A 10,436-nucleotide genomic window follows, 5' to 3' on the forward strand; every position below is an offset into this window, starting at 1 on the left:
AGAAGCACTCTTGAAAAAATAATCATGTGTCGTCGCTAGAGAGTTCGAAGCACATTTCAACAAATAATCCTCATTAATTATATAATTACATCTATGTCACTATATATTTAAATCAAAATTCATTAAATAAATTAAAACTATTTGTAGCCATTTAATTTGAAGCTATATAACTATTCTTTAAAAAACAACAAATTATTTTTCGAAAATTGATAATTATTCATATTTTATTAAAATAAAATCCATACAAATTTCTCCACCACGTTAAAATTCTTTTATACATTCAAATATTTCACGGGTGAAATGTATTTTTACACAAAATAGTCACAAATTTGAATTATAATAAAAAATTAGTTACATATTTTGTTTTATACAACCGAATCTTAGATCTCAAATAATAATTTTACTCATAATAATTTTATTCGAATTGATTTATCCGCACTATGTGCGGGTTGTTTACCTAGTTCGTTTATATTGCTTAAGAAAAGAAATGGGCTTCAGACCGTGGCAGCATTCAGCTTTGTCCACTTTCGGAAAATTGTCATAAGCAAGAGACATGAGGATTGACAGAACATTCCACATATCAGACCAAACCACAAACCCTGTTTTCACCAAAAAAACAATATCAAAGTAATGAATCAAAAGGCAACAATAAAACTTTATCAATCTCAAAAGAGAGTGAAGCATTTTACCTTGGCGTAAAACTTTAACTTGAAACCACAAAAGGCTGCAATTGGCATTCCAATTAAGTAGAATGTTCCCAAATTTATAACCGTGACTAAACACTGCCATCCGCATCCTCTTGCAACTCCTGTATAAATCAAAATAAATGAGTTTAATTTTCGCGCTTGATGATTCAAAAAAAAAAGAAGCATTCTTTGGTCTTTATTACCTGATAGAACACCTGGGATCGAATCAAGAGTTATAGAGGCAACAAGAAAGAATCTCAATGATGCAAACTCGTCTTTAATCTCAAGGCTATCGCTAAATAATTCAACCCAACCATCATGGCCTACAAGTATAGCAATCACTACGCCAAGAGCAAGAACTAAAGACAACTTAACGGACACGTAAGTTGCTTTCTTTGCGCCTTTTACATTTCCAGCTCCAAGTTCATTGGACACACGCGTACTGCAATATTTTTACATTTTCGAAACAATATTCATATATATACAAGATGAATACAAAGTATTTTTGAACTATTTGAAAAGATGAGCAAATTACCTTGCAACTGCGCTAACTCCGTATGTTAACATGTAGCTAATCGATTCCGTGTTGACATTGAATATATATAACATTACAAAAAATATACCACTTTTTTATGTTATACAAAACATTAACTAACTTAAAATTATCAATAAAAAAAAAAAAAAAAAAACTTACCATATAGCTACCAAAGAGGTATTATTTTCTGGATTTGGCATCACTCCTGCCAAGAACACAAGAATCTCGAACACCCAATATTCCAAACTGTTGCAACAATATAGTCTCTTAAGCTTAACATGCTTATTCAACTTTTTATTTATATTTTTGTCAATATGGACTATTAGGTTTTCACCCCGGGCCGGGGTGTGATTATAGTGACTAACACAAACCACTAGGCTACATATATATATATATATATATTTTGCTATGAGCACTAGGCTAGATATCGTGGTCAAAAACAGATAAAGTTATTGATGTGACTTACCATACCATAGCAGCAGAAGGGATGCTTAATGTCAAGTTTAGTACTACATAACGGATTGATTCCAACGAGAATCCAGTCCACGTTTCCTTAAACTTGTCTGAAATCATCACATAAGTTCCGAGAGAAAGGAAAAGCTATCCACAATGAAATAGATGTAGCTATTGGAGTCTATCATTGAGTTGAAAAAAGTGGAGTTTAGTAATTTATGCTTGATGAAAAAGGATCACTGATACCAAGAGGGCAAAACCGGTGACGGTGGCCCAAGAATTGGCCAGAGTGGCCACCGGCGAGCTCGAGTTGGCCGAGGTGAGAAGCGAACATCACAGAAGTCATAGGAATACAGTAGTAGAAAAGATTGGTTAATATCATTGGCAGAGAGTAAATAATCTGAGCCTTTGTTTCTTCCACATCGACCAGTTTTTGAACCCAAGTTGATGTTCTTCTCCTTCCTCTATCATCTCCTTCACCTTCATGGTCATTCAATAACGGAGAGCTCGTCGTGGGATCGGCCATTAAAGGTGAACTGAAGAAGGAGTATTCAAGGTGTTTATTACACAACGTGTTTTCTACTTGTCTTTTATCAAATAGCTTTATTATATAATGGAAGGGAAAATGTGTGGAAATCTATACATTTTCAAAATAAATGATGCATAATATTGTGATATGAATATGATTAGTAAATCATTTCTTTCTTAACTTATTAACTGGTATTTTTGAAAGAAAACAACCATGGTATTTATGAGAATTGCCTTTATTAATAAGTATTTTACAGAAGTATTAACAAAAATATATACAAACTCTATGAATTCAAAGACACACATAATTAGTTTCTTGCTACATATATGACACATCAAAATGTTTTTGTGAAATATTCCAACCATCCTATCTTTATAATGAAAGTTAATTAATTAAGGAAAATTCAAAATTTGGTCATCTAGCCGGCCACCGTGATTTTTACTCAGTCAACAGTCAAACTGATTAATCAACCTAAACATTTGTTTACTTCACTTGTTATAAGAACATATTTATAACATAAATAATAATAGGCAGCTCATGATCAGTAATAACCTCACGAAAGTTTGAACATTGGATTTAGTGTCTACAATGAATAACCTGTGTTACGATATGAAAACTAGAATTGGTACTAGAATCACAAATGATCTGAAATTCACAAGTACAACTATTGAAGCCCTTGAAAAGTTGATGAAAATCTTTTGATGTGTCTCACTCTAATTAATACAATTAATAGAAAACGACGAAACACAATTACTACTATTTATGTACGTTGTCCCCATTTACAGCGAGTATAGTTAAAACTTCAAAGACGTGGTCAGCAAGAGACTGTTGTAATCTTGAAGTAAATTAGGGTTCAAGCTAAGTATATTTAGGAGCAATCTAAATATACGTATCTTAAGAGAATAGGAAGTTATCGAGTTATGTTAAATTTCCATTTGTGTAATTGTTTCTATTTTTATGAGTCTTGAGGAAAAGCATATATACCGAGTTGTGGTATTGCTTTAGGTTGTAAGATTTTGAGCTATTTTTACCTTGAGAGAGAGAGATCAATAAGAAGAGATATTTCTTTAAGAGTTCTTGTGTATTCAATAATTGGTATCAGAGCCTAAGGAGGATCCCAACCTGTGTACGAAGATCACCATGGCCGATGTCAAGAAGATTGAAGATGGCGACCTGAAGTCTAAAGAGACGGGACCTTCCTCTATCAAGTGTCCGATGCTGAATTCCTCAAACTACACTGTTTGGTCAATGAGAATGAAGATTGCCTTAAAGGTTAATAAGGTATGGGAGACGATTGATCTAGGCACGAAGGATGAAGAGAAGAACGACATGGCGATTGCTCTGTTATTTCAGTCTATCCTAGAGTCGTTGATACTACAAGTAGGAGATCTTGATACATCCAAAGGAGTCTGGGATGCAATCAAATCAAGACATATTGGAGTTGAAAGGGTAAAGGAGGCTAGGCTACAAACATTGATGGCCGAATTTGACAAGATCAAGATGAGAAAAACAGACACTATCGATGTGTTTGTAGGAAAACTTTCAGAAATTTCTTCGAAATATGCTTCTCTTGGAGAAACTATCGAGGAAACAAAGCTTGTGAAGAAAATTTTGAAGTGTTTACCACGGAAGAAATACATACAAATTGTAGCTTCCCTCGAGCAAGTACTTGATTTAAATAGTACTAGCTTTGAAGATATTGTTGGGCAACTCAAAGCATACAAAGAGAGAATTTGTGAAGAAGAAGAGGAGCACACGGAAGATCCAGAAAAATTGATGTATGCAAATTCTGATTCCCAAAGCTATTTTCAAGAGAGAAATAGTGGAAACAGGGGAAGATGACGAGGAGGTCGAGGAGGCTGGAGAGGAAGAGGTCGTGGTCGTTACAGTTATGGTCATGTGTCACAAGACAAAGAAAGAGATCGATCATCAATAACGTGTTATCGATGTGATAAGGTGGGACATTATGCTTCTAATTGTCCCGATCGGCTGTCAAAGCTTCAAGAGACTCAAGAGAAGAAGACGACCGAAGAGATTCAAGAAGCTGATGAGTTAATGATGCATGAAGCAATTTACTTGAATGAGAAAAAGGTAAAACCAAGCATGTTCGAATCTGATCTTGACACAAAGAACGTGTGGTATCTCAACAATGGTGCCAGCAACCATATGAGTGGAAATCGAGAGTTCTTCGTGAGTCTAGATGAAACAATTCTGGGAATGGTGAGATTTGGTGATGATTCACGTATCAAAATACAAGGAAAAGGCTCGATACGTTTTGTGTTCGCAAGCGGAGATAAGAAGGTGCTGAGCAATGTTTACTACATACCGAATCTAAAAAGCAATATTATAAGTCTTGGACAAGCCACTAAAGTAGGTTGTGAGGTGCGAATGAAGGAGGATAGATTGAGAATCTATGACCGACTGGGTGGCTTACTAATAGAGACTACCAGATCAAGGAATCGGTTGTATAAAGTTGCTCTGGAGGTTGACAATCTCAAGTGTCTGCAGTTAGCTTCTTCGACTGAATCAACTAAATGGCATGCACGTTTGGGTCACATTAATGTTGAAACAATGAAGACGATGATCAACAAAGAACTAGTGTTCGGCATACCAAGGATCGCAGTCGAAAGGGAGATGTGTGCATCGTGTCTACTTGGCAAGCAAGCAAGACAATCTTTCCCACAATCAACTCAGTATCGAGCTTCTAAGGCTCTCGAACTCATTCATGGAGACCTTTGTGGTCCTATCACGCCGTCAACTCCATCTCATAAGAGGTATGTATTCGTGATCATTGATGACTACTCACGATACATGTGGACTATCCTCTTAAGAGAGAAGAGCAAAGCCTTAGACAAGTTTAAAGCATTCAAGAGGATTGTTGAGCAAGAACCTGGAGCTGTGGTCAAGACCTTCAGAACCGATAGATGTGGAGAGTTTACATCTCATGAGTTTCAGAGATTCTGTGATGAGACTGGAATCAAAGGACATCTGACCGCACCATATTCTCCACAACAGAACGGTGTGGTTGAAAGGCGAAACAGAACACTTATGGAGATGATTCAAAGCATCTAAAAACACATGAGTCTACCTAACTACTTATGGGGAGAAGCTGTAAGGCACTCTACCTACTTGATAAATAGAGTTGGAACAAGATCAGCCATTGGTACGACTCCGTATAAACTGCTTAGAGAGAAGAAGCCAAATGTTGAACACCTAAGAGTTTTTGGGTGTTTGAGCTATGCGAGAACTGAAGCAGTTGGAAGAAAGAAGCTTGATGACAGGTCGAGAATCCTGATACATTTAAGAACAGAGCCCGGTTCAAAAGCTTATCGTCTTTTTGATCCCGCAACTAAGAGGATATGTGTGTCTCGTGATGTAATCTTTGATGAAAACAAGAGCTGGTTCTGGAACGATAAGGAAGAAGAACACATCAAGGAATGTGGAACTTCCATCGTTGCAGGAAAAACTGGTAGTAACGAGAGAGAAATTGTTACCTCTGAAGTAGAAGAAATTGATGGTGAAAATCGAGAAGGTGATGATGTTCTAGAAGAAGAATGTGCTAGTGAAGATGAAAGCGATGAAGACACAGAAGAAGTAGAAGATTTGGGTGATATCGTTTCACTGCGGAGATCAACAAGACCTCGAATGAAACCCGCATGGACAAACGATTATATTATGGTTGCTGAGATAGAATGTGAGAGACTTCTGACCGTGATTGATGATGAACCTTGGGATTTTTGCGAGGCTAAAGAACACAGAATTTGGATACAGGCGTGTGAGGATGAGATTTCGTCTACTGAGAGGAATCAAACATGGAGCTTAGTTAATCTTCCGCAAGGTGTTATGCCAATTGGTCTCAAATGGGTCTTCAAGATCAAACGCAACTCTGATGGGAGTGTCAACAAGCATAAAGCGCAATTAGTAGCTAAAGGTTACGTTCAAAAACATGGCATTGATTACGACGAAGTGTTCGCTCCGGTAGCTCGTATGGAAACCATTCGCTTTATCATTGCTCTAGCGGCTTCAAGAGGTTGGCAGATTCATCACCTCGATGTCAAAACCGCATTCTTGCACGGTGACTTAAAGGAGGAAGTCTATGTGAGTCAACCTGAAGGTTTCGTGGTTTGCGTAAGTGAGCATAAAGTCTATAGATTGAGAAAAGCGCTTTACGGGTTAAAGCAAGCACCGAGAGCCTGGAATGCTAAGCTCAACTACATACTCAAGGGACTGAACTTTGACCGTTGCTCGAAGGAACCATCTCTGTATCTAGGAAGCAACAAAGAAAATCTTCTCATTGTAGCTGTATACGTTGATGACTTGCTAGTGACGGGTTCTTCATTGAGATCAATTGATGAATTCAAAGAAGAAATGGCAACCAAATTTGAGATGAGTGATCTAGGAAGGCTCACCTATTATCTTGGGATTGAAGTACATCAACAAGAAAGTGGGATCAGTCTGAAGCAAGAGAGATATGCACACAAGATATTGTGTGATACAGGAATGGACGGTTGCAACTCGACACAAGTGCCAATGGAGCTCAACCTAAAACTGTCTAAGTCACAAAAGGAGAAGAAAGAATTACTCAAATGTTATCCAAAAGTTGGTTTATTACTCAAATCTATAAATCTTTTGAAAATTACTAGAATGTTTAGTGCCCTGGGTGTAATTACAATTTACCCCTTGGGTTTTGTTTTCCGAATTTGAGTAAAAAAAAAAAAATACACATCAACAAATTAAAATACACATCAGATATGAATTAACACGTCATTAAGCAGTTTTTTTAAGATCCACAGTTTTGTTTTCTCTCGTTTATATCAAAGAGAGGGAAAGTGAATAGTTTTAACTATTCACAAACCGCGAGAAAAAAAAATTATCGAAACTCTCGTCTCTCGTCGCCGGCGATACTGTCATTGTCCACTCTCTTGCCGTCAATCTCCCGCCGTCATCTCTCGCCGTCATCTCTCACTGTCATCTCTCACCGTCTTTCTTCGTCGTCGCACTCTGTTTCTTCAATTGGCTCTCTCTCTCTCTTCGTCTTCTTCGTCTTCTTCGTCTTCGTCTATCCGGTATGTGTCGACTGTTTAGTTTCGAGTTTTCCGGCTGAATGTGGGTTTTTTCGATGATTTACCGCTGATTGTCGCCGTTGTTAATGACGGCTGATTTGTTAGATCTATTCGATTCGATGGCTGATTTACTTTTTGTTTTATGTTGCGGCTCAGTTATTTTAGGGTTTATGGCTGATTTGTTAGATTTATTCGATTCGATGGCTGATTTACTGTTTGTTTTATTTTGCTGACGGATGAGTTGTGACTGAGATATTTTGTGCTTTAGATCTGAGTTATGTGTTTGTGGCTGAGTTATGTTATGCTTTGTGTATGAGTTTGTTTTATGTTATGGCTGATTCATTTTATGATTTACTTATGAACTATAACAGATGTCGATGGTGATTATTTCTTCTGAAGAACAAGCAAGGGATTACCCCCCAAGACTATACGCTAAAATAGAGTCTAGAGATATAAACACAAATTTCAGGATGAAAGAATTCCCTCAGATTAGGGAATCAATAGGACTGGATGCGTGGGAAGAAACGAAGAAAGTACCTATTGGAATAATCTCTAAGCTAGTTGATAGCCAATTCGTCTGGTCTGGTAAGGTTGTTCATTTCCTACTATGTAACCAGTTAAGGGTACATAAGAAGGAGCTTTGGTTTGTGGTCGGCGGTCAACCTATCAGGTTTGGGTTGAATGAGTTTCATTTTCTGACGGGGTTAAACATAGACCCAATGCCTACTGAACGGTTTGAACTTGAAGAGGAACACAAAGATTTCTTCAGACTTTTGAAAGTGCCTGGTGGGGCAGGTCCAACGCTACTTGAACTCAGGGAAGCATTAAAAGTGTGCCGGGGATGGGTTAACCTTGATCATCGTAAATGGTTGGGGCTGTTGCTTCTTCAACACATTGGACTTTATGGTTTGCATCATAACTCTAGAATTCCATATGAAAGTGCCAAAAGAGTTTTTGATGATGAAGCAATGAAGACGTATCCGTGGGGTCGGTCAGCATTTGAAGCTCTTGTTGATTCCATAAAGATGTTGAACCCTACGGGAAAGTCGTACACCCTCAGTGGGTTTACACCCGTGTTACAGGCTTGGGCGTATGAGTCCATCAAATGCTTTGGAGAACGGTTTGGGAATGCATCAGCTAATGATGGTGGCATACCGATGCTTCAATGGGGTGGAAACCGTACACGTTCATCGCTGGAAACCGCAATTGCTGAAGAGATCAAAGCGCTTGGTGAGGTAAGGTTTATATCTGGTTGAGTGATTGTTTAGTAATGGATGAGTTATGATGTAGTTATGGCTGAGTTATTGTTTAGTAACGGCTGAGTTATGTTTTAGTAATGGATGATTTATGCTTTAGTGTTGGCTGAGTTATGTTTTAGTAATGACTGATTTATGCTTTCATTAGTAATGACTGAGTTAAAACTTACTGATGGGTTTCATAATCTCTTATGTTACAGCTGCGTGTGATTAATATGGTTATGAAGGAAAATGGCTGCGAGCTATTTCATTCGTGGCCAGAAGAAGAAGACGACCCAGCAATCGATCGCCTGATCGAAGACATACATCTGAATACGTTTGTTAAAGGTTTTTGGGATGTTAAGGGGAGTGATAAGAAGAAAAAGAAAAAGAAAGCTGAAGCAGTTGTTGAGTCTGAATCTCCTCCCGCAAAGAAGCGGAAAGTTCAGAAGATGAAAGTTTCCAACAGTCAGGAAACTAGTGAAGGAGTTGCACAGGAGAGGAAGAAGAAAGGAAAAAAGGTAAGTGAGGAGGAAGATGCTGGGGAAGATGATCTCTACGAATTGATCTCTAAGTTATACACAAGGTTTGACACCGTTGATAGGAACATTGAAAATGTATCGGCGAATCTGGAGAAGAAGATGGATGAAAGGATTGAAACCAGGCTTGGATCTTTTGAGACGGACCTCAAACAGATGAAAGAGCTCGTGCTTTCAAAGAGCACGACTGACCAGACTTTAAAAATGGGACAGGAACTAAATAACCTGGGACATGGACAGGAACTTCAGACATCAAAAGGTCCACCAAAAGTTCCGGTAATGTCTGGTTTATCTTTGTTTTATGGCTGATTTTTCAGAATGTTTAGGCTGAGTTATTATAATTTCAATTGTCTTCGCTATGATATACAGGAAAAGAACTCTTTGACTTCTCCTAAGAAGTCTCCAGATGCTAAGAAACCAGCTGATACGAAAACAGGGCCTTCCACGAGGAGAAATGCCAAAGAGTTAGAGGCGTCAGAGAAGGCCAAAGAGTTAGAGGCGGGAGAGCCGGTAATGTCTGGTTTATCTTTGTTTTATGGCTGATGTTTCAGAATGTTTAGGCTGAGTTATTATAATTTTAATTGTCTTCGCTATGATATACAGGAAAAGAACTCTTTGACTTCTCCTAAGAAGTCTCCAGCTGCTAAGAAACCAGCTGATACGAAAACAGGGCCTTCCACGAGGAGAAATGCCAAAGAGTTAGAGGCGTCAGAGAAGGCCAAAGAGTTAGAGGCGGGAGAGCCGGTAATGTCTGGTTTATCTTTGTTTTATGGCTGATGTTTCAGAATGTTTAGGCTGAGTTATTATAATTTTAATTGTCTTCGCTATGATATACAGGAAAAGAACTCTTTGACTTCTCCTAAGAAGTCTCCAGCTGCTAAGAAACCAGCTGATACGAAAACAGGGCCTTCCACGAGGAGAAATGCCAAAGAGTTAGAGGCGTCAGAGAAGGCCAAAGAGTTAGAGGCGGGAGAGAAGGTAATGTCTGATTCATTTTTGTTTTATGGCTGATTTTTCAGAATATTTAGGCTGAGTTATTATAATTTTAATATACAGGAAAAGAACTATTTGACTTCTCCAGATGCTAAGAAGTCTCCAGCTACTAAGAGACCAGCTGATACGAAAAGACGGCCTTCCACGAGGAGAAATGTTAAAGAGTTAGAGGCGGCAGAGGAGGCCAAAGAGTTAGAGGCGGCAGAGAAGGCCAAAGAAGTAGCTGCGTTAAAGAAGCCCAAAGAAGTAGCTGCGGCAAAGCAGGCTAAAGAAGTAGCTGCGGCTGGAGGTAGAGGTGGAGGTAGAGGTAGAGGTAGAGGTAGAGGTATAGGTAGAGGTACAGGTAGAGGTAGAGTTAGAGGTAGGGCGCCTACAAATCCTACTGCTGCTGTTGTGGCTGCTG

The 10,436-nt window shown here is 38.4% G+C and overlaps 1 protein-coding gene across 1 annotated transcript in view; it reads right to left on the minus strand.

Annotated features, from left to right (window-relative positions):
• Positions 380 to 10,436, minus strand: part of LOC104746853 (protein DETOXIFICATION 19-like) — a 20,005-nt gene continuing 9,948 nt past the window's right edge. Inside the window, exons 6-7 of the mRNA XM_019236903.1 lie at positions 690 to 808; positions 380 to 599 (exon numbers count right to left, since the gene is read on the minus strand). Coding sequence (XP_019092448.1) covers positions 495 to 599; positions 690 to 808 — 224 coding nt within the window. The 3' untranslated portion in view covers positions 380 to 494. The remainder of the gene's footprint in view (positions 600 to 689; positions 809 to 10,436) is intronic.

The sequence above is a fragment of the Camelina sativa genome, chromosome 15 (genome assembly GCF_000633955.1).
Source record: "Camelina sativa cultivar DH55 chromosome 15, Cs, whole genome shotgun sequence".
Taxonomy (NCBI): Eukaryota; Viridiplantae; Streptophyta; class Magnoliopsida; order Brassicales; family Brassicaceae; genus Camelina; species Camelina sativa.